General features: G+C 42.1%; 1 protein-coding gene across 4 annotated transcripts in view; it reads left to right on the top strand.

The window, feature by feature from the left end:
• The first annotated feature begins 19,085 nt into the window (after positions 1–19,085).
• The window catches only part of nap1l1 (nucleosome assembly protein 1-like 1), a 23,440-nt gene continuing 16,822 nt past the window's right edge, over positions 19,086–25,703 (top strand). For all 4 annotated transcript variants that reach the window (XM_070991563.1, XM_070991565.1, XM_070991562.1 and 1 more), the window contains exons 1-2: positions 19,086–19,197; positions 24,632–24,670. In XM_070991563.1, the coding sequence (XP_070847664.1) occupies positions 24,654–24,670 (17 nt within the window). In that variant the 5' untranslated portion in view covers positions 19,086–19,197; positions 24,632–24,653. The remainder of the gene's footprint in view (positions 19,198–24,631; positions 24,671–25,703) is intronic.

Genomic DNA, 25,703 nt, shown 5'->3' with positions numbered 1-25,703 from the left:
ACGGTGGGTTGCATCACCCATGAGTGGCCAAAAAACTGCATTTGATACACTCATGTTACTGTTGAACTTAGTCATGTTCCCATCTGAAACATTCTATACATCCATTCTAAGAAATGTTGGTTCTCATATCAATAGCAGTTTTTGTTTTTAAAGTCCATAGATGAACAAAAAACACCAAAAAATGTGTAAATGGCCTCAGACGTTCCCACAGTAAGCTGTTTCAACCAGGTTTTAGAATGTTGTTGCTAAAGTTACTCCAGCAAAGCTGATTCCCTGTTCATGCTGACTTTAAACTCAGTTGGAGGAGGAAATATGAGTCCAAAGAAACAACCTCTCTTTGTCTCTCCTGTTATTGTATCTCAGGCTGCCTTCATGGAGCATGGTGCCATAAATAGAGGAATCACTCTCACATCATTGGTGATGTTGCTGACATCTTTTTGTCAGTTTGTGATCATGATCAGGATTTTTGTTTTTCCTTTTTGGCTCGCCTGCACAGATCTCACCTCTTGTATCATCTTATTATCTCAGTATCACCATTCAGCAAATACTTAAAACCGACCAAAAATGGCTCGATGACTTTTTCACCGCTGGGATGATTCATATTCAGCTTCACTGATTTTGTTTTTGCACTTTCTCTGCCACAAGAGAAGCCTATAGAGAACTCATACAATACAGATATAAGACCACTACAGGCTCCCATCAAATCCCCATTTTGTCCTTTCAACCCTCTCTGCTCCTGTCTGCTCTCTACCCACTAATGAACTCCCGCAATCGTCTGAGTCTTCACTGTTCCCCTCCTGCACTCGTGGCAGCTGAAGGTTTCTCCCACTTAGCCTCTTTGTACGACTGCTGCCTGACTCCTAACAGCTTTATTTGCATGTGCTGTCACAGAGACTGATGGCTGAAACAACAGAGGAGGAGAAGCGGTGTTGGTGCTGGTGAAGGGGGGCAGCAATCAAAGGAAGCCAGGCGATGACTCAGAGATTTTGAAGCGCTGCCTCCTCTGGTTGCCAGCCTGCCTGTCTGTGTGGCCGACAATCTGCTGACTCCTCAGAGCCTTATCAGACACCTCTGTTGGTCTCTGCTCGATCTGGTTACGCTCTGTCCTGACCCAGACAAAAACGTGTCTCGAGGATTGGCATTCGGGCCAGCATTTGGGGGGTGCTAACGCTTGCTATACTGTAAATACAGGAAAATATTGTTTATGTTTTATCATACATTGTGAGTTCACTGTTCAGTCTTGCCTCAAAAAAAAAAAGCAAATGTTGTTATCAGATGCGTCTGACAACATGACAAGCTGGAAGAGCTTACTGTCAGTTCAGCCGCTGAAAATGATGAGCTGAAATTTAAAAGTGAATTCCATCTGCTAAACAACAAAGATGCCGTACGAGGCTGAGTTAATCTATGTTGGAACATGTGCTTCTCTCATCTGTTCATCGTTCAGACACCAATGCACAACGTTCCCAAGAGCAACTCTTAAAGGAATAGTTCGACATGTGGAGAAAAATACATATTTGACTTCTTGCAGAGAGTTAGATCAGCAGGTGAATGGCACTTTCTTGTTTGGGCGTGGAGGTAGACAGGAGAGCGTTAGCTTAGCTTAGCATTTGGACTGGAAGCAAGAGGGAACAATTAGTATAACTCTCTGTAAAGTTTAAAAATACAGCTCAATACTCAGCACATCTCTTATCACATATGTTGTGATTTAAATCATAGGATACAGCGACGTAGAAATGGTCATGTCATTTCATGGGATGTTATGCATTTTAACTATTTCTTGGAAAGCAACAGCAGTGTGCAGCTCTGCACAGAAGTGCCGAGTGGACAGATATGCTGCTGTTATAGTTATGACTGGACTCGCTGTAAAACCACAAATGGCCGTTTCGACATTTCTGTTTGTGTTTAGAGCGGCTGCTAAGCAAACTATGTTACCTTTGGACAGACTCAGGCTAGCTGTTTCCCCCTGCTTCCATTCTTTATGCTAAGCTAGGCTAGATTCATAAGGGACAAGCTTTTTTTATTGTTGAGAAAGCTGAGATATTCTGACTTTTAGTCCATATGGATCAAGCAACAAAATATGTGTTATTTAGCATCATTGCTTAGTGTGTTTGCTTGATTGAAAGGTGCCTCAGCAAATCACTCTCCATTGCTTCATCCCAGCTCAGTTCAACTTTGTCTCCTCTCAAGTTTTCAGCAGCTCAGACTTGCCGTCTTCAAACTAATGGTGAACCTACAGGGGACGCTGCAACCTCTCAGCCTGTGTTTATTTGTCTAGTTGTCAGCTTTGCTCTGGCTCATTTTTGAATGAAAGATATCATATATTTACACACACATTTTCTCTCTATCTATACACAGTGTTATTTTCCAGCTTCCACTGTTGCCGCTAATAGTGTTACTGTATATTGTCACATCCACCTTTGTTTTCCTGACCCAGCTGACAACCTGTTAAAACAGGAAATGGTGTGATTCTCAGCTCGGTGCTGAGGTGGGCCTCCGTCTGAGGATTTCATTCCACTCCTGCCTGCAGTGCTGTTCAACGACAAACCGCTGCAGATGTCTGCCTCTGAAATTCATATTCTAGATTCTTGACCAAAGGAGGGAGACAAAAAGGTGTAGGAGTTAAAGATGTGGGACTTCATATCAAGTGAAATGAGTAGATAATATCTTGTCCATTAGCTTTGCACTGGAAGCTCAGAGCCAGACAGTACACAGTGCATCTGTTGTTGCACCACAGCAGCACCTTCTGAAGCATGATGCTGCTGCAAGAGACAAAAGCGTTCAGTTAACGCTCCTTTGATTAAGATTTGTGTTGTGTAACCGTCAGAAGTGGCTTGAAAGAGTCCGATTTGTATCTGACTCTGTGCCATCAGGTGATATCTTCTGCACAAAGGATGAAAAGACAAGACGTGTTCTGTGCAGGCGAGACACAAAGACCTTCTAAAAACAGCCCATAAATGAAAACAGGAGAGAGCGGCTATTACAGTAATGACACTGAATTTTCAAACAGATGAAATCTTTTTTACATCCACTGATGTGTCACCTGCCTATTTATAGCAGCTGACAGCAGTGATGAAGCTTTTTTGCAGGGTCAGGCTTAGAAACTTTTCAGTGGGGGGGGGGGGCAAACCATAGCACAGCTTTAAATAGTGGTGATAAGATGGCAAAACTATATTTTCTGTCGCTTTGTGGTTGTTTTGTGCGTCTTAACAATAATTTGACTTATTATCAACAGTAAAATAATCTAAAATTGGACAAAGACAGAAGCGTGTCTTATGTTACTGATGTGACAGATGTGATGTAAGATGTAGAAATCTCTGTCAAGTCGGTGGAACACTATCAGCTAACAGTCAATGGCAGGATGACTCAGTGAGAGTGGAGCAAGTCCATGTGGGAGGAAAGGTTAAAAGAGGATGCTGCTGAGAGCTTTTGGACTGGGGAAGCTTTTGATTAGCAAAGCTCCAGATAGTTCTGTGGTCCTGTAAAGCACAGTGGCTAGATACTGTAGGACCAACGTCGGGATTAAATAAACAGGATTATTTTGATTGGATCGTGCCTTTATTTGAAAGCAGATGGTGTAGAGACCATCAGGAAACATGGGCAGATATACTGAGTTTCCAGGGTGCATGAAAACACAGGAAACTGTAGCCCCAAGACAGAGCATTGATTCCTGGAAAGGTCAGATTCCCCTGTGAGAGAGCACAAACCCCAAACCATCCACGTGTCATCCCTGGGCAGGTCTGCTGATTCACTCGATACACATACACTCTGTTGAGTATTTGCTGCTAGGTGAGTAGCATTCATTTTGAAAATGAAAAATAAAGGTAGCAGAAGCTCTTGGAGGACGAGATACAAAAATGACATGTGGGTTTGGAATAGCAGAGACTATTTTTAAGACAGTGGGTGATGTGTGAATAGCTAAAAATCCCCTCACAGCAGATAAATTCGTGGGTTCTCAGCCGAAAGGGCTCCAGAATAAACAAGGCCTCTTCTATTATAATGATTTAATGGTTGGATTCTTCAAATGTACAGCCAAGGTGCATGTACTGAACAAAAATGAAAACCGCAGACAACTTCTGATTGCTAAAGCATCTGTTTTGAAGATGTTCTTCACCGCAGAGTATATGTTGTGTGTTTGCATCTTTGTCTGACTCTTAGTCTTAATGCACCTGTCAGTTATTGCACATGTTGCTAGCTGCATTATTAACACATTAGTATCTTGGGGGACATCATTATCTTCCATTTATACCAATGAAACCAATGATGGATGTCCCTTCAGGTCTTTTTGCTGGAACAATAAGTGATGTTCTTCATAAAACAAAAGGCCTTGGTGGGCAGCCGTGCCATCTGTGTGAAAACAGTGACTCATTTTTCCCTGCTTTGACACTGGCCTGAGATCTGCATCAAGCTGCCTGTGTTGTGTGGCTTTATTGTTTGCTGTGTAGTTTATTCAGTTTTACTCCAGCCGCCTGCAGGTTTGCAGTGTTCAGCAAAGACTCTGGATGTAGCGTGAGAGCGCTCTGAAGGCCGGAGCCAGCCGACCACATGCCTGCAATCGGCTGCTGACAATGACCTCGCTCTGCTCAAACCAGCCGATGTTGCGCTTTTCATTGAACCTGAGGATTAGAAGCCAGTTGTCCCTCGTCTCCTCAGAGGCCCAGCCTGCTCCCTCTGTTGACAACTGCTCACACACTGACATTCAGTGTTGCACCTCATTTCAGTCCAAAGTTGTACATGTCCTGTGAGGGAAGGGGTCAAAAGCTATGTACACAGTTCTAACAATAATTAGAGTCCACAGCCACACGAGCTGCTCTGTGAGGTGTGCATTCATGTCATATTGTTCAACCATAATTACTGTCAAGGTCGTCTCTATCAACACAGTGAAAAGAACAAAATAAGTCCACAAACTGGTAGCACAATGACTGCAAACATAAAATTTACTCAGAATCAGCTCATTTAAAAGCAGTCAACGAACTGCTTTGTAATGTCACACCACAGAAGTAGCTAATTTCAGCTACGTGTGACTCCTGGGCTACCTGTCGGGGTAGCCATCTTGAACTGTCCCAAAAATTGGTTTGAAAAAGTTTTTTTTTTTTTTCCTGTTCTTTCCATTCTGTTGACATTGTATTAAAGCAGCATCAGACATAGTGGTGCTTTTAGCTAAATGCTAACATTCTCACAATGACATTGCTGACATGTTTGGCGGGTATAATGTTGGGTTAGCATGCTAACATGCTCACTGAAGGCCTAATTAGTTCTTCACACAAAGTACAACTAAGGTATTTAGTCACACACAAAAGTATTAAATAAATGTACATTTTGACCTGAAGATCCCACAGAGCCACTTTCCCTAAGGTTCCTCTCTTTGTGTTATTTTACTTTTATGTTTGCTCATATTTTTATCGACGGGACGATGACATGCTCCATGAATTAGCCATGTCCAGGTCCAAAAAGCCCAGCTGCTGTTGTTATAGTCTGAGAGGCTATGAATGGATTCATGTGCCTGTGAAGCTGCTTATGGATGAGCCTTGGCACTCCAGCGTTCACGGCTAATGGATTCACGAGTGGCTCTGTAAATAGGCCATGGCACAGGAGCAGGCCAACGGCAGCAGCCAGGCCATGAATAATGCATGGAGGTAAATTCAAAAAATGACTTCCGGCTTCAAGGAGGCTTCACTGGAACTCTGCTTTTGGAGAAAGTCAGAGGCAGATCCTTCACGGTTTTTCCAAGAGCCGAAATATTTTTGTCCAGCCCATTCTTCAAAACACTTCCGTCTTAAAATGCCTCTTGCTTCGTGTCGCCAATGAATTATTCTTGGCTTTATTTTACTCTTGTTCTTTATTTACACTGATGTGCGAGGGCTTTAGAGAGTGACAGTCGTCTGGAGACTGAACCTCCAGAGCTTTTTTTAATCCTCTCTGAATATTTGTGACTCAACAGTTCAGTTATATCTCCACAGTGCTGATACATTTTGTGCCACACATTTAATTAAATTTATTTTCATTTCCCTTGTCATTTTAGGGAGTTGTATAATGTTTCATCATGTTCTGGTCTTGATGTCCTGTAGGCTGTGTTCACACTGCAGCTGGAAATATCCCACACACTGAATGTGTCCTTAAGGAAAATGAACATCTGCATGGAGTCACAGTTTCTCAATTTCAAATTTTGGGAGTAAATGTAGCGTGCATGTGTCGACACAGAGATTTCAATGACAACTTTCTGAATGGCTTTTTTTTTTTTTTTTTCATATGTTCAGAGTCATCTTGGTCAGCTTGTGTCACAGATTACTGTCAGCGGAGCAGGGCTTACAGGAGTGACGCTGGCGAACGGGAGGGCGGCCCTGTTATTCCACTGCCCAGCAAGTGTGGCGACATATTGTAGTGACAGTGGTGAATAGGATTACAGAGCAGCTTGACGGCGCAAACCAGAGCTCTGGAAGAGAGGCTTTTTCATTTCACTGTAGGGTTATTTTTAAGCGCTGTCAAACCTGCCTGCAGAGAAAGAGAGCGAGCAGTCTTTTAATGATAATGAAAACACCATCATTTTGTAGTGATGGCAATGAGGGATTGAACCCACTGTTTTTTCTTGCATAGTCCCTCTTTCTGTGATTGCTTTATGTGCATCATAAGTCTGTTTTTCTTTCTCAATAAATCAGATGGACTTTGCTAATGTAAACAAAATGGTCTAATTGTCTGCATCAGGGTTCCTTATCACATCAAGTGGAGTTATATCCATTTTAAGGCCCAGAAATTAGATCAGGTGCTATTTGTAAAAGATCTTAAAACATAAAGGACGTGGTCAGTGAAAGTCACCCAACATATAATGATAGTCTAGAACTCTGTAATGCCCTCATGTATGCCATATTTTAATGTCGGTTGTATACGCTTGTGAATAGATTGTTCTTATAATGTGGCATTCTTTTTGCAATTGACATCAAAAACCTAAAGACTCAAGTCTAATTCACAAATACATGTATTGTATGTCCATATTCATATAGCTTTTTCATAGAATTAGAAGTCTGTTCTACATAATGCGAGTGTCCAGGGCAGAACTGTGGTAAACGGATAAAGACGAAACATAAAAGAGGGCATAAAAGTTCTTTCTTAAACCTGAAAAATAGAAAGTTACAGACAGTTGATATGGCAGCATTAGCATCTATTTGGAGTTGTCTTTCCTTTTAGCTCTGTTTTGGCCTCCACCATCTCCTGAGGAAAATATCTGACTCTTCAGCAGTAAATGGTCCTCAACATTCACCAGCTGGTCACGAACTGTGTCTCTGCCACTGATGCTGAGCACTGAGTTTATCAGAGCTGACCCAAAACAGTACAGTTCTGGTCTGTAAAGATCTTCGATTTTTGCTCACTGGACCAAGAGGAACACCTTTGGTTTTCATGGCCCTGCCAAACTCAATCTCTTCTTCCTCATCAGTTTGGGAAAAAAGAGATTTTAATGAATAGATGCTTTGAAATTGAAAATGTACAGCCTCATTTTGCATTGTATACTACTTCATTACTTTCTCCTGTTTGGTAAAAACCTTAAAACTCCAATCAATTTCAGTGCTTAGGCTGTTTTCATTTATTAAGGATGAGTAGTTCCTCTTTTTTAAATTGATTCAAAAAAGCTTTATCATACATTCAGCATCGGCTTTCCTCAGTTTATCTTAGGAAATGTGACGTTTTCATACAACAGCCGTGGTGCGCCCGCTGCTCGAGAGAATTGGATGCAAGTGCCACATCATCCAGGACAAACATGAGGCTGTGACGCAACATCAGAATAACATCCAAAAGATAACAGCTGGAAGCTTCACGCAGACGCAGACAGAGGGAGGAGGAGAGAGAGGAGGAGTGGGTGGAGGTGCCACACAGTTGCTGCAGCCCCTAGATACCATTACCACCCCCTCATCCCTCCCCTCTGACCTGCACCCTACTGTCAGCCTCCCGAGCCTTATTCAGTGCTTGTTACGCAACAGGGGTTTATGCCATGTGCTACAGGCTAGTTAAGTATTTATCAAGCCTCTTGTGTAAGCTGGGGATGGCAGGCGGCTGCCAGTTGCCTCTCCCTCTTTCTCTCTCTCCCCTGCCAAGCTTGATCTATTTTTCCTCCCATTTGCTATGTGTGTGCTTGCAGGATACCCAGATGTCACGGCCAATCCTTGCGATTCAGCCGCCGCATCTGTACCTGCATGCGCGAAGCCTCAGACGTGATTCAATTCTGATGCAGCATCATAACTTAACCTCCTGCTGTCCCCTGAGTGATGTGCCACGCTCCTCCTGTCTTGGAAAAAAAGAATAGGAGCCATACATCACAGTGGGACAAGCAGCTGAGACAGAAAATCAAACATGCAGTGATTGAGCTCCTCCACTGCCACAAGTCACTGTCACAAGTTTTACAGTGGCGCTTTGTGACAAAAATCCCATCTGGCAGATCAAACTGAAATTCCCATAATGCTCTGTGGTGGCAGACAGAGAGCGCAGGCTGGGATCCAGTCTGTCAGGAGCCCGGTGGATTACACCCATCACTGTCTTGTCAGCAGAGCCATTTGCGGGAGGGCAGAGCAGCGAAAGGTATCTCGCCGGCTGGGCTCTGCTGTTTGTTGCTGCAGCAGCACAGGCTGAGTATAAACTGTCTAGATGTGAGAGGACAAATGCTGTCTTGAAGGACAAATTCTGGAAATAAAGAATTATATTCCAGAGATGTAAGCTATCACGCAGTAAAACAGGGATGTTGCAAAAGCAGGAGGGACAGGAAATAGTGTGGGGACGATTGTAAACTGCGGGAGCCAGCATGCCAACAAGAGCAGTCCACAAAGCTGTTAATTATACAGCGTTTTAACCTCTATCACTGTCCTTACCCTCACTGCAGACAAACCGCATCACTCCTTCTCTCCTACTTGTCTTATTTTGTCGTATTAGCTATAAATTAAGAGGATAAACTAACAGTATTTTCTGAATAAGAGGTCACCCCTTCTCTTAAAGACTGGAGAGAGCCTCAGGATTTACTATGTCAGGGTTCAATTACATTGAATTCTGCACAAACCTGAGAAGGTCAGTCAATCAGAATGAAGGAAAAGCAAATTTCAGTCTGACTGCACCATTACAGTGGAGGGTCCAGGCATCCCCCGCTTGGCTGATGATGCATACGAAATGAACTTGTATCATGACAGGTTGACCTTGGGACTTATGTAAAAAGTTTTCCCAAAAAACAGAATAAAATACCACAAAACCTTTAAGGCTTCATGTCAAAAGCATTCAATTGGAGAAACACAGGGTTGCTTTTATTGTGAAGCAGTCTCAGGAACACAATCATTTAGCACAAATGCATCAACAAAACATGACACTGGTCATTTTCATTGTTTTTTCCATCGGTTTTCATTTTTGTAAGGCAGTGATGGAATAATGAGGAGTGACCACAGTGAGCTTTCGATGAGGAGGTGCAGACGACAGACAGCACGTCTTCAAATCCTCAGCGAACTCCTTATACTGTGCCTGCTGTCATATGGAAAACTTCAGGGGAGATTTTGCATTACATACCTACTAAGTGGTATTCAAACAAGCTTCAAACCCTTGCTGCCCATTACAGGTATTTCTGTAACATTATGTGCATGCCAGGAACAACCAGCACACTGCTGCAGGATGAAATGCATAATTAACATTTAACCTATCCTATTTGTTTTTTAACAAGAAAAAAATGCATATATCACAGCTTTAATCACATAATAGCTCAGCTTGATGCAGAAGCTTTCTCATTTTAGGCAATGAGGTGTTCGGTGTTCATTCATTTGATTAGTTTAAAGATAATTGCTCCCAGAAATTACACAGAAATAACACAGGATGCTTTCTTTGTTAAGTGTTCCTAGAGGTTATTTGTCACCATTGTGCTGCTGCTGAGCTAATAGCCCCACGGCTAACATTAGTGGTAAAGTTAAGACACTGAAACATGACATTGCCCTCCCTCCTCATCACCTCCTGCTGTGTTCACTCAGCCATCAGAGGTTTGCAGTCACACTTACAATAAGGGAGGGAAAAAGCTGGATCGTCCAGGAAAGGGTTGAAGAAAGTGGGTAGCTGCCATTAATATTTAAATTTGGCATCTCAGTCGGCCATCTCTCCTTACAGCTTCTAAGAAGATGTCGAGTCACATCTTTGCAGTTGATGACAGGGCTGTCATCAGTTCCCTCCTGCAGAGCCAAAGAGCAAAAAACCACAGAAACTGAGAATCCTGACCTCAGACTTTAGCCTCTGATGGTGCAGAAGTTGCCTGTATGTCATCCATAGTTATGACCTTGGAACACAATTTTCTGACAAAGAACAGTTTTGGTTCATTCTCAGGAGATTTCTTTATTTTTGTCCTTGTTTTTCCTCACAGGTTTGTAGTGGGCTAGGCTCAGCTGCAAAAATGGGATGCAGTTATCTGCACCAGTTCAAATGAAGTATTATTTTTATCGGAAACTAATGAGTAATTTGTGTGGTCGTTTGCTTACATTATGTGTCAATTAAATCTGTTCAAAACACACCCACATAGCCCTAAAGAAGGAAATTAGCTGAGTATTGAGCCATGTTAGCATCAAGTCTCTAGGGATGGTCATGATGGTGGGTCCACCACTTTGGTCAAAAGTAAAATATCTCAACAACTACTGGATGGAGTGCCATGAAACTGCATACAGACACTGCTGCTTTATTATTTACCACCCCACTGATTTGGTGACCCTCTGACCTTTCCTGTTGTGCAACCATGAGGTTGTAAGCAAGTAAGAACTTCCTCCTCTGAATTTTCATCCAGCACCACCATCAGGTCTAAATTTAAGTTTTCATATATTAGCATGTTAGCATGCTAATATTTGCTAACAATATTAGCATGCTAACATGCTACATGCTAATATTTGCTATAAGACGATGAACATGGTAAACATGATATCTCCTAAACAATCAGCATAACATTTTCATTGTGAGTATATTCACATTCGGATGTCAGCATTCAGCTCAAAGTACCACAGTGCAGCCTCAGAGCTGCAAACATGGTCGTAGACTCAGACTGATCTGAGGCCTGCATGAGAAAACGCAGCCATTTGACCAGTCATGTTTTAACATAGACCTGTTTTAGGTCTGAATGCCTTTCAACACCCAAACATGTTTTCATTCATCATCATTTTAACTTTGATTTTTGCTGATTTAGTTATTGATATTTAATGTAATTGAGGAAAAACTCTGGTTTTCATGCGGTTTCTATGAAGTGCACTTCACAGAGAGGATGAAGGAGCAATATTTTCCCAGGTAAGAGAGATCAGAAGGCTGAATGCGTGAACAGATTGCGAGCAGATGGTGAATTACTGTGACAAGAATTAGCACTGCTAAATATTACAGATGAGAAACACGCGCTCGCGCACACACACACACACACACACACACACACACACACACACACACACACACACACACACACACACACACACACACACACACACACACACACAAAATACAGTTTATTTAGTGCTTAATACATTCTAGCTATTGATCAACTGGGCTATGAGTCTTCAGTTATGGTAAGTGTGACACAGCGCTTATCAGGGTGCAATAACATCCCTCTGTGCTTCCCACAGAAATCACTCTGGAGCCAATTGTTATGTCTGCTCTTGAATGGAAAATTGCCGAGGTGGAATATTCACCCCCACACGCTCTGCAGCCGAACGCCTTGCCTGGGCGCTCAAGAGTCACAACTAAGGTCCCATTAGCATTTGATGGTCTCATTAAACAGCCCATTAGGGAGCCTCGCTGTGCGGACGGGAGGATCTGTCTGGCAATTTGCAGTTTGATGGCCACGGGATGCGTTTTTTTGCCGTTCTGCCAGGTGCCCTTGAGAAGTACGTGGCATTTCTCTTCCTAATGGAGGCTTCGCAGCTAGCTTTTGGGAACATTGTTTAGTCTGAGGTGTTATTATGAGGCTGCAGTTTCGACACGATTGCAAATACTAACTCTGATAATGTTGCTATCCAACCCACGTAAGTATTTACTTCAGTGTTCTCTACCTATGATCCAACTTATTACAGCAATGCCTACTATTTTCCTGCAGGCTCTGGATCATTATTCTTCTGCAGTTTTAAATGAGAAATGAACTCCTTCCTTATCACTGTGATCAGAAGTTGTGATCAGTGTGGGTTTATATTTATTTCACTGGATTCCAATGATGACAGTTTTTCACAGCTTCAAAGAAAGTATCACAACATCCATATACACTTGTAGGTTCACACCTCCAGCCTCATCCACCTCTCTCCTGTCCCTCCATTGTTTTAAAAGTTCCAAGTTGCTGAAATATGGCTAATTGAACTGCTTCCATTGCACTCATCATGCACGATCCCTCCAAGCTCACAAGCAGGTGCACACTTTGGTTTATAGGCGTTAGAACACTTCCTCTATCTGCTGTATCTGAGTTTAATGAAATGTGCTCATGATGAACCCAGCTTCGACTTGTTCATCAGTCTGAATCCTATTGTAGTTTGCTGACATGTGCATGTAGCTCACGCAATAGTTCTTTGAAAAAAGAAAAAAAACCCACTTTGTTTCATTTTTTGCTTGGCAGAAAAATATCTACTCAGTTATGTGCTGTTGGTACATAAGAGGAGCAGCGACAGATTGTGGCCAACATTTGTATGTTTTCATAAATTTCATTGTAGAATATTTATATGAACGTACAAAAAGCGTTTTCTGTAGCACAAGCTCACCAATATAGTTCATAAAACGTTAATGTTTGTGTCAAGTATGACACAAAATGTCTTGTAGAGCTTGTAAAACGACTTTCAGTTTAGTTTAGAGCTACATGAAATGCCTTTAAGGCTACTGAATGTCAGTGAACATGAGGGATTCTCTCCTATGACCTCAATGAACAAAATGAAATGAATACTGAGAACACTATAAGTTACTGTGAAGCTTGTGCTGTGCATCAAAGCGATGGAGAAGGTGTGACTGGAGGGGGAAATGTCTTCAAACATATGGAACACTTTGCAGGGTCGTGCTGCCGCATCATGCCCTCCGTTCATGAGGAGATCTCATTCGCTAACAAAGTGTCACCTCTTTCTTTTGGGTCAGCGCTTTCTGCTGAATTCAGGAGCTGCTGATTCAACCACAGGGCAAAGTTCACAGATGAGTCAAAGTGCGTGTCACAACCTGACTTTTTTTTAAACTGCATGTCAGAATCAGATGAATGTTTAAAGTTTCAGCGAGGTGCCACCTCAAACTCTTCGCTCCTGCTAGAACTAATTATATCCTGCGTGCTGGCGAGGAATAACGTCACATTTTTTACACGCTGTCAACACGTTATTCTTATATTTTGATGCCTATTATTTGATGCCTAATTGGCTGCAGACGCTCGCGGGCGTGACTCCCCTCAGTCGCAGTGTCCTTCGTCTGTTAATAATGCAGAGGGATGGTGAAACTTTAATTTTCAACTTGAATGCATTTGCAGTAACTATCTGGTGTGCATTTCCCCTCCTCTCACAGCCAGGCCGCTGTCACTGTGTGCAAACAAAGCGGAACTATTTATGCACTTAAAACTTGATAGCTCTTGTGAATCACCGTGAACAATGTGATAGTGGATCCTAGAACGAGACGCCCCATCCGAAATACTAGGCTCAGGGAGGGCTGTGACATTTCAGATAACATTTAGAGGCCCGCCAAATTAATATGAGCACGGGTGTGTTTTCAAGCCCAGTCCACTTAGCAAATTCTAATTTATTTCCCAATTACTTCAAAACAACTGCTGTCTTAATACGCCTGACTTGCTCTTTTGTCAGCTTACTCACTGCCTCGTTTCCCAGCATGGCTCCTGTCACACATACAGGCCCACACAGTGGCTTTAAGGCTAAAAAGCAGCTTGGTTACTATGGAGTCTGGGTTTGCAGATATTCCACTGCACCGGAGAGTTTGCTCCTGACATCTATTGCATTGCATGGCATAATGTCCAACATATTGTGTGTGTGTTATAGCTTTTGCTATGCTGGTAACATGACTTCAGGGATTGCAATAGCAATAAATCGGTCCACCATTTCAAATACCTTCAAAAACACTGAATACATATTTTTTAAATTTGGCTCAGACCTTCATGATTCCCTAATGATGGATCCTTCTGACTGTGGTCCTCACCTTTAATCTAGAGAAGAATTTCAGTAGAATATTCAATACTGTGTTGAAAAGTAGCCAGATTAACTAACTAACTCACTCACTGAGTAACTAACAAACATTTACTCAAGCACTGTACCAAGGCTATAGCCTACAGGAGTGTATGTGTATGTGTGTGTTTGGATTTTAGCAAATTTCCCTGTTCATGCTAACTGTACAAGAGGTGAATTTTTATATAACTCACTTAAGTTATATTAAGGCTTAAACTTGCAGAATCGCATGCATAATGCATTATGCATAATTAAGGGTAGCTGCTAGGTTTCAGCAACCAGGCTCGATTGGGCTCACCTCAGCTCTACCCTCCCAGAGTTTGGCCGACTCAGACACTGCCGAGACAGCGACGCCCAGAGCCACTGTCACTGAGCTTCACAATGGCTCTTCAGAAGCCAGTGAGTGACGTCACTGAGACTACGCCTATGTTTTATACAATCTGTGGTCACACTACATATGGTAGTCCTACATGATGCTGCAAACTGTTTGCTCACTAGGACCTGCTAACCGGCTCACAGTAAAAAAAAAAAAAATCATTCAAATTACTAACAACTTATAAGTATTTATGGCACAGACTAAAACATAGAATATCAACTATAGCTTACATTAGCTGAGTCCAGCAGAAAATGATTTTCTGACTTACAAATGACTAACAAGCAGAAATTAAGAAACCTAATATGAAATGTAACAACTTAAGTTCCCACTATGTCCTCGCCTGAAACCCAAATGGCCAAAACAAGTTCCTCAGAGACATCAGGCCTTTGATTAACCTACTTCTAATCAACTGAAATAAGTGTTTATCCAAAATGAATTCATTCTGTATAATTCGAGCTTTCCACAAAAGCCCAAAGTCAATAAAATGCTGCCCTCTAAATAGAAAAAGAACATTAAAAGAGGCAGTGACAGACAGACTGTGTAGACAGAGCAGCATTTGTGCAATTAAAGCAATTTTGTGAGAGCAGAGTAGAATCCAAGGCAGCATTGCACACGTCACACTCAAACACTGACATCACTGCTGGTGGTTAAAAGCAGGCTGACATGCAGACAATTCAGATGATTGTTGATTTTTATGTTCAGGTTAGAAAGCTTGGATCCAATATACTGCCACTCACACATCAATAGTCCTGATTTCTGATTCCCCGAATTACTGCCTTATTGACTTCCAGATCCTGTATATATCATTTAAGAATGTAGCATCCACTCTGTATATCTGTCCATTTTATGTTAATTCTATGGTGAATATCTCATACCTGGAACACCAGAATCAATTAACCTATAGAGTTTTAATGTTTGTTTGTTTTGCTAATCTTATGGGAAATTACTTTGTCTGGTTTTAAAATCTCCTGTTGTCATGGTCGAAAGTGAAAATAGAAAATAAAGTTTCTCTGCACGCTTTCCTGAGCAATTTTCCATTACTGTGGTGAGAGAGGGAAGGAATAATCAATATCTGTCCAACCAAGCTTTCCCAGTCTAAACACAGTCTCTAATGGTGGCCATTATCACTCATATCACTCTTGGATAACTACCCTGATCAATGACAGTATCTTTTCACCCTGAGGAGGGGGTTTCTCATTCACTTTTTCTCATTCAACGATTCACAAGGAATCGTTCTCAACGGCAGCAGCGGTGGCAGCGTTACAGTTTCAGATGCAAACATACCTTGACATTTCCAGGTTGGCACGCATCGTGTTTTAGCGTGCACATAGTTCGAAGCTCATCAGATATCCTGCTGACAGCCCTGGATGCCTCCATAAGTGCAAACTCAGTGGTGAGGATTATGTTCAGAGAAGGAGCTTCCTTGTTATTTGAAACGTTTGAGTGAAAGTCCACTCCTTGAAAAATGAACTGACATCTGCTCTTGCGAAATGATTGCTGGTGTGAAAATAAAGAACTTAGTGTTAGCTAATGTTGTGCTTCCTCTAACATGAGTCACCATGTTCAAGGAAATTATGTCTGGGATTAATATACTTGCTAAAAATGTTAATAAAAAGAGCAAATTCCCAACTGTTTTTTTTTAGGAGGTAAGTGAATATCAATTAGGAATCCAAGTTTTCTTGTTACATTGGAGGCAAGGGGGAAGCTCATCTGCAGCACTCTGTCTGCCATATTTTCACCAACACCTGTTCAGTGTTGTTCATCTCCCCTGTTTGTAAAAGTATGCAGGTGTTACTGCGTGTGACACCTTCACTGTTTCCTGTTGACACAGTCTGAGTGGTGTTTGTGCTTTGGCTGTTTCATAGTGGCTGTCACTGCTTATTCTGATCTTTTATCATGATACATATCTTGTTTTATCCTGTAGCCCACCAGCACTACCAGAAATTGACTGTTTACAACAGCTGGTAAATATTGCTTGAAATGAGAGGTCAAATCACTGTTCTCAACCCAGGCCAAAGTCTGTAAATCTACCCAAAACACACACTGGACATTAAAAACTACTATACAGCAAGAGTCTACAGCAGGGCTAATAGCAGGAGAAGCACAGTCATATGACGAATAGCATTAATGCAAGCTGCATTCAGTTTAGGTGATCCAGCTCAGGGCCTTTGTGTTGGACATGCTATGCTGATAGCTTACTGGACACTTAATAGACTGAGACATTGTTCATGTTATTAGTAACACCTGTCCTTTTCCTGAGATGACAAGTCAAAATGTCTGTCGTGAGGAGTTGGAATAAAAACAAACAGAGCAAAATGTGCTTTGTCAGCAACAGACTGAGCTCTTATTTGTATGTCAGGCAAAATGTTTGAGAATATTATCCTAATTTGATTGTTTCCTGCATATTCTCAACTGAACCATTTAAACAAGTGTGGCCTTGTCAGTGTTCAGTCAGAGCCATCGTGAACGCCAACTGAATTTATAATACAAAAACTTGCTTTACTGAAACACACTGATGCAGGGTTTGCTGTAAATGTCTTTTAAAGGGAGGAAAGTTAATGCAAAAATCTAAGTGTCTGTAAACAAACTTCTTCTTTAGAAACTTCAAACTGCCCTTGACCAACCTCCCAGCTGACCCAGTAAAGCTGCACCAAGCACCAGTATCAAACTGTGGTTACACCTGCAGGTGTAACTGTATTACAGGGCCAGAAACTCATCCATGAACGCCTCCACATATCTGGTCCTCTGTCTATTCCTGTGCTACTGGCCAGCATGACTCAGGGAAATATTCACTTATGAGTTTCTGACATGGACGGCGCACGTGGGAAGGCTTCCCCTGCCAGGGAAGCGTTGGATGACAGATCTGACCTTTGGGCTCATGCCAGATATCGCTCAGAGTTGACGCTGAGGAGTGCGTCTGGTGTTAGTAACACTCAGGCTGGTGCTGCCTGATGGATGAATCACTCTGAATTCCTCACAGTCTATGCCTCTGGCTTTGTTCAGGGTCAAGAGCAAGAGCTTTTGAGTCCATCTATGTTTTGAGATGTCTCATCACTCAGAATAGTATCTGTAATGTAGGTTAGGAGTTTTCTACATTTATTAACAAATCAACATGCATTTTCCTGGAAACCTAATGAGAGGTTTCCTCAAATGTAGTCGGATGCTGAATAAGACACCATTCTTGATCAGTACGACCCCCAGTAATAGGTACTCGTGTTTAGAGCAATTTATTCACACCCTGGAATATTTAGTCCTTCAGTTTTGTTAGTTTTGACAGGTGAGGAAAAATACAATTTGAACTCAGGTGGCACCAAATGACAGCTGTGACATAACTGAAAATATGAACCATTTTCACAGAGAATTTAATCTTCAACAACTACAAGAAATTACTCCAAAATAGAGAGGTTTATGGGTGTGGGGACAAGGATGTTGACCACTTGTAAGTAGCAGGTGCACGCTGGGAAAGCTTAGCTTCACAAAATGAGGTTCTTTGTGTTTCCTCACCAGGACAGAAGGGTCATTATTTTAAAAATGCACATGTCTACCACGCTTTGATACAATTTAATGACTCTCCCTTCCATCGATTCACCAAATATCAGCCCAATAATCAGGCTGCTTGTATAAGGTATGGTATAATTTAATCAGGTATGATTTAATTTGGTGAAAGAACAAAATAAAACACAAGAAAGAGAAGAAGAGTCAGCTGTAAGTATGATCACACGGGTTGTCAACAGGTGGTACGACATTAAGACAGGTGCCAATCCCATAATTCTTGTGTCTGTTATCAGGTGTAGCAGCTTCTTTCCTGCTTACAGGACAATGAAACACTTATCCCAGATAACACTGCAATGGCACAGAGTGCAAAAAACACCCCGGATGACATCTTTAATCCAATGAACCCTTTGGCAGCTCTGCCACTGGTCATTATCAGATATCTGGCTGAACTACAGGGAAATGAAATAAAATGACACTCAATGATGACATCCAGAATTTATTTTCAAATTGATGCGATTTCCTTTTGTACAACTGTGATATCCACATGCTGATGGATGACCAAAAGAAGAAAATTTCCAGTCGGTGGATCTCAGGCGACAAATTTTGTGCCATATTGATATTTCCAAGGTCAATAATTGTGATGATCGTGATGATGAAGATGATGAAGATGACTGCACTTGTGCTTGAGGAGCGGGTAAGTGATGAGGATGATAGAGCTGCTGTTACTGATGGTAATGGGACCACCATGATGGTGAGATGATCATGATGCTGAACAAGATGATGATTATGGATGAAATGGTGAGGAAAATGATGACGATGGTGATGATGAAGAAAGTTAATAATGAGAAAGAGAAAGATGATTATAATGATAAGTATGAAAAAAGTGATGAAGAGGAGTATCACCGTGATGAGAAGAAGAACATGACGGTGGTGATGATGGTCCCTCGTCCCCTGCTCCCCCCTATAGGGGCACCCTCGCCGCTGCCCCTCCCATGAAGAGCGTTACCACGGTGACTGCCGGTTTACGTGATGACGTCGGATGTATATGAGCGCGGGCGGCGGGATCTCTCTCCCCTTTTACCGCCATCGGAGCGGAGTCTCTTTCTTCCCCGGGACCTCTTCGCTGCGCAGAGCCGCTTTACCAGTCCAGCCTACGGCCAGAAAGCGAAGGTAAGGGACGGGACCTGGAAATGGCTCCGGTGCCAACGCCCTAAACTTGTGCGTCGTTTCAGAAGTGAAATTACAATTCCGCTGCTTATGTGAACCGCGGCAGAGAAAGACGGCTTTTCTTTGCTAATGCTAGTGAAGTCAGACAGCGGCAGCAGCCATTGAGACTGGCTCCACCATGATGTGTGTTAACGTTACACGCGATTAAAAAAAAATAATAAAACAACCGTTATTATGTATGCTCGTTTCCCTTGGATCGTCTTGACAATCGTTGCATCGATAGAAACGACAAAACGTTGCACAATACCCGTTATTGTCGGCGTTATTCGACATTTGTTGACACGTGTCTTTTATCTTGTATTTTTGGAATTGACCTTATTTTTTGGAGGCTGATGCTCAGGGTGGGGAACTGTGGGTGCGAGTCTGGACTTAAGGTACACAATACACGGCGTTTTGTCAAGTGGGTAATGTTAGCCGGTAAAATTACACAGCGAAAGCTGGTTTAAACATGGTTCCAAAGCGTTGGCATCACTTCCTAACTAGCCCATATTTTCTAGCTACGGCACCGTGTCTGTCGAAGCTGTTCCTCCCACTTGCTCAGCCCAAGTAGTGCGCATCAAGCTAGCAGCACATGAGCTAGCTCAACTAGCCAGCGCAGTGACAAGACCGGGCAGGCCGGCTAAAGTTAGCCTGTTTACTAGCTCCTGGCTGGTGTGTGAGGGAGCGAGCGGACCTTTGTTGTTTGACGTCGTTTCAACAGGTTGGCTGGCTCGCTTCGACCAAATGAAGTTGAAAATGTAGCTTCAGAGTGAGCAGGCAAACACCCACCTAGGGCTTTTTTGTCAGTCATTGATGGTTTGCTAGACTTGAGCATGCAACACGTGGTCACTGGGTAGGATTAGGCGAAAAAAAAAAAAAAACTGTCCGAGAAAGTAGAAGGTCTGTGTTTGGTTAGTCTGCTCAACCAGTGTTACATTTAATGTTCACACCCAGATCTGAGAAAACATGAAATCTGAAGCGGCTATTCAGTATTTTTTGGCTTTCTGTGACAGGACCGAGATGATTGAAATGTCTGATTTGCATATGCTGGGTGGTTCCATTCCAAACTGAATACGACCTGTCAGAGCTGTACTGTTTGCCAAATATATTAGATACTTCTCATATAATGACTCATCATTTGGACACATCAGATGTGGATGTTTTCATCATGAGATAGTTTGTCAGATGGTCTTCATTGTTGAAATGTGAAAGTGTTGCTTAGAAATATGTAAGCATGTGTAGATATTCCATAAACCTGCACAGTGACACATGACATAAATGTCGTCATAAGTCTTTACTGACATAGTGCGTCTTCTTTTCAAATGCTGGGTCCTCTTCTCACAGCAGAGCGGTTTGTGGAAATTCCATTGTCTACCTGCAACTACTTTTGTCCATTAAAAAGCAAGTATTGACCTCAGCTTGAAACTCCCTGTCAGCACATTTTGCACAACAACAGTATGTTTGAAGAATGTTTGCTGCTGAGAGCTTTCTACCGTACTTTCCCCATCAATAATTTGCCATTTTAGAGAATACAAGATGGCAGGGGTTGTGGGTGTCATCTTACCTTGGATATTGCAGTGTGATATGGGCCATATGTGCATTAATTCTTTTGTGCCTGTGCATTTGTTCATTTGGACCATTGTTGGCTAAAAAGTGAAAGCTCTGAAGTGTCTCTGTATGGAAAAACTGACATGATTAAAGCCACAAATCAACAAGTCAACACATAGACATCTCTCTTCATTATGCCTGTATGGAGGAAGAAACAATTTGATCTGCCACTTGACTTTGCTCTGAGCTTAGTGAACTGCCACATCAGCTCTGTAGTTAAATAATCTTGCTGTATTAGCTGAATGTAGGCCAGCTTTTATATATATATATATATATATATATATATATATATATATATATATATATATATATAGAGAGAGAGAGAGAGAGAGAGAGAGAGAGAGAGAGAGAGAGAGAGAGAGAGAGAGAGAGAGAGAGAGACAGACAGACAGACAGACAGACAGACAGACAGACATGATGGCTTTGCTGAAAGGGTATCCATCCTGCCCATTTAAAAAATTCTTAGGACAGCATTCTCTTGATTTCCTCCTTCTACAAAAATGGTTTCATCTCAGTGTCTTAATTTTCTGGTCATGTGTGACCCCAGAGGTTTGAAATTCTGGGCATTGGGACCCAGATCTGACTTACCCCTGGGATGATGGCTGAATGCAAGTAATGACTAGACAGGATGACAAGCCAGCAGGGAGGTGGCAGTCAAACACCAGGAGTGGGTTGCCTCAGCTCTATGTAAGTAACCAACTGAAATGGTTCCAGTGCAGTCATAAGTTACAACTTAAATCTGACACTGGGCCCTTAATATGCGTAAAGTCCTACATAAAGTAGTGGTTGGCATGGCTTATTGTTTTGAAAGGTAGAAGAGGAGCAAATTATACTGGCTGTTTTTTGGTAGCAACATGTTCATGATGATAGTACACAAACTACTTATGTAACAGTACGCAGACTGTCATAATGCATGACTGCTCTTTTGTGCCTTTTTGTTGTCGTTTGGTGATTAGCCTTAGCTATTTTTTAGCCATTAGCAGCTTCACTATTGCGTATTAAACTGTTCAGATGTTTGGACATGAGAGACAATAAGGTAATAAACACTGTCTTAAGAAAAGTGCTTTTCCCTCACATTTGCAGCAAGTAATTTTTGATTCTTGGTTGGAACTGGGCAATACAATTGAAGAAAGATGATATTAATGTCTTCCACATCTAATAATTAGCATAAGGCCAAGGAAGGGAAAATTCCAAAAAAATGATTGATTGTCAAAATGTTACCAAATATGAATGAAATGAAACACATCTGGAATTTTTCAGAGTCAAAGGTAATGTGTTGTTTTGGCCAAACCTTTCAAAATCCATCGACGGAGATCTTGATTCTATAATTTGCAAGTAAAGAATGTGTACAGCACAATGTGCTGCATGTAAGAGGGGCAGGATGGACCAGTGGGGCAGATAATTTAGTGCTGGTAGGTCTTGTTTACAGTTGCGAATATTGTCTTCCTTCCTTGTCGCCTTTTCTGGTGTCATTTCCATGCCTCCTGAGGCAGCAAGAGCCTGGTGGAGCAGGAACAACCCAGTCAACATAATTCAGAACTAGCTTTGAGGCCTGTGCATGACCTGTTACACATCTGGGTCTTTGTCACTTTAATGTGGATCAGTAGTGGCCTGAAGTTCCACTGATGGAGGTTGCAGATATTTAAGGCCGACCTAACAAATTATCTTCAGTAACTTTGGGTCTATTCAGGTTCAACACCAATTTAGAAAATTTCTACCACCTTAAATGAACTGCACATATGACTCTGTTAGATGTGAAAAGCACAAGCCTCCCCCATGTATAAACCAGCACCACACAGCTCAGGGTTTGAGTTACTTACAACCACCTTAGTGATTGTGTGTTTTGACAGCTTCGTCACTTCCAGGTCATGATCTATTGCCTCACTCTCTTATGGGTACCAATTGCTTGTGCAGGTCTCTCTTAGCTACCCCTCCTGAAAAGAATGCCAGGTAATCCATCTCTGTAAAGGCAAGAAGGCTCTGGGTGGGTGAGTCACAGCCAAGGTTGATCTTGTCTGGACCAAGAAAGGCACTTCTTTTGTAAGCATGTGGTACGACTTATCCAAATCAAGGGTTTAATAAAAATGCTCTTTGTACACTGAAAACAGGAGGTTTATTTCACAACATGTAAACTGAGAAAAGTAAGGTTGTTCGCAATTCCTGCAATGACGTAAGTGTATGTATATATATGCGCACACACACACACACACGCACCCTCACACTCCTGACCTCCGTGGCAAATTTCAGCCTAGGCCAAAGGCTGAGTAAATTTTTGTCGACCGACCAGTTGACAGAACAAGCTATAGAGCTGCTTGTCACAGCTAAAAACATTCCTTGGCCGAAATGATCAGCAGGGATTCATGTCCATCACTCCTTTGTGCATGATCGGGTGCAGGGAAAGCATGAATCCATACAATAATGCCTGACTGCATTATCGGGAATGTTTCTGCTTTAGTGATATGACCGATAGCTATCAACAGCACGGTTTGTCAAGACAATTTCCACGAGTATCTTTTTTCAGCTGCTATTTTTGTTATTGTTTTTCAAGAACATGTTGTGCTTTACTTTGATCTTAGTTGGTTGCAGGCTGACAGTGAAGTGTTGTTGACTGCTGCATAGGGTTCCTTTTTGATATGCATTTTTTATGCATTTCCTCTTTGATGGCGGCAGTGCACAAGCAGCAGTGTTTTGCAGGGGTAGGATTTTTCTTTAGTTTGTTTTCATTTCGTTTCCATCAAAATGCTCGGGATCATTTTAAAAGTCGGAGAGTTTAAAGCCTTGATGTAAAATCTGGGTTACGTAATAGAAATCATTTAAATTATTTGTTCTGTTCTGCTAAGGCTGAAGTTTTCCTGGTGTTTTTTTACTGTCACACACTGAAACCTTTTTGGGAATCAGTCGGCTACTCAAGGAAAGTACGATGCAGCTGTTGTAGTAGCTTTTAATGACTGAAGCTCTGTGTGACCTGAATGCATGAAAACATTATTTGACTTAAAGGAGGAAGCCTAATCTATACATGTGTACCAGCATTTAAAAAAAAAAAAAGCATAACTGGAGATTGTGACTCCTGCAACTGACATGATGCAAACTGGTAGAGAGAAGACATATGATACTGATGTTATAGACGTTTTTCTCCCACAAACAATCTTTGACGAGTACTTACACCGGCGTGTTGAGAGCACACCGACCTGTCAACCTTTGTCAATTTTGGCCATTAAGTCACTCACGGAATTACATTAATTGCCGACAGCTGATTTGACCTGCCACCGGTGCATTTGTCAGTGTGACTGGAGAAAGTGACAAGTCAGCGCCAGCTAAAAATGAAGCTGTTACTCCAATGTTTTGTACATGGAGCTTTAATAATGATAAATGGCACAGGAGCTTAGCAGATCTGTGTATGTTGCCAACCCAGGTGTCAGAACAGAGTCACTCAACCGGTGTGACCAAATAATTTTTCACACTCATTTTGCAGCAGGATTCTCAGTGTCGAGCCTGGCTGTTTGTAAAGGAGAGCAGCACTACAATATCAGCAGGCTGAGGTGGACAAACACAGTAAAGACACGATCAGATTTTGATCAAAATCTGTAGAAATCTCTGGAATAACTGCTAACAAAAGTCTGACTGTCGTATAATATATGGTACTACACCTGTGTAGTACTCTAAGCAAATTAGCATCATGAGTTATTTGCAAATGTTGTTTGACCTAGATCTGGTGACAGTGAAATGTTGTCAAAATTTGTTTGTCGTTCATTGTTTCTAAACTAATTTACTTTCTTGTCTCTCTTTTTAGCATCACTTGAGACTCAGCTAAGATGGCAGACATCGACAAGTAAGTATATCTTTTACTAATGCTGCTCAGGATCAAACACTGTGCCTCTCTGCCACCTGTCTCCTCTTTTGGTCTACTGCTCTTGGTGCCTGACGTAGGCTGCGAAGATATACGACATCACTGATTTGGGTGCGATTAGATATACAGCATGATTAAACCTATAGAGGGCAGTGCAGTAGGCTTACCCTCAATGAGGCACAGTTGTTTACGAAGGCTGGGGCTGGTTGGGATGCCACACCCAGGCTCAAGTTGCATTATCACAGTCTGACACATTAGACACACAGACCAGACACCTCGCAACATCTGAGTGATGGACATAAACATTGTTCCAGCAGGCGTGATGCTCCAGTGGCTGTCACACAACACATGGACAGATGCTGTCTTCCTCACACATTCTGCTCGACTGTTTGCCATTGATTTTCAGCTCGTGCAGCAGACTGACAGGAGAATGATGGGCTTTGCTGCTGATGCTGTGTTGTGTTTAGTATTGAGCTCTCCTGCACTGCATCTGAAAGTAGGGTGTCATGTTTCAGTGCTTAGAACAGCATCATGGGGGGGAAAAAGGCCTCCAGTTGTGATTACTGCTGGAGTGTTTTTAGAGCTACAATGGCTAAATTTAAAATGACTGAGAATTGTTTATTATCTAGCAGGGAATATGACTGGACTTAAATTCCTCCTTCCTTCAGTTACCATCAAATGTCCCCTGTGAGCAAGTGGGGCTGCAACTATCCCTTACTTTCAGGGTCAAGCACTCTATCGATCAGTCTCATTTAGGGTTGGTGGGGATTCGGCAATACTGTTTCTACCATGGGAGCTATCCCTGCCATATTTACAGCACTCTTCTCTGCTTGCCTGTATGTTGATTTCCACTCTTTCGTTGACACGGCGGATATGTCCAAATACACGTAGTATTGATATGGATGTAGAAACCGTCATCGTTATGGATGAGTCCCCCTCTTGCTCTACCCTGGTGCCACCCCTCACCTAAACCAAACAGAGTATTTCCAGTTGGTGAGAATGCATCTGACATGGA

Source organism: Chaetodon trifascialis, chromosome 22 (assembly GCF_039877785.1).
Source record: "Chaetodon trifascialis isolate fChaTrf1 chromosome 22, fChaTrf1.hap1, whole genome shotgun sequence".
Classification (NCBI taxonomy): domain Eukaryota; kingdom Metazoa; phylum Chordata; class Actinopteri; order Chaetodontiformes; family Chaetodontidae; genus Chaetodon; species Chaetodon trifascialis.
Note: the sequence above shows the minus strand (reverse complement) of the source record. Positions and strands in the feature narration are given on the sequence as shown.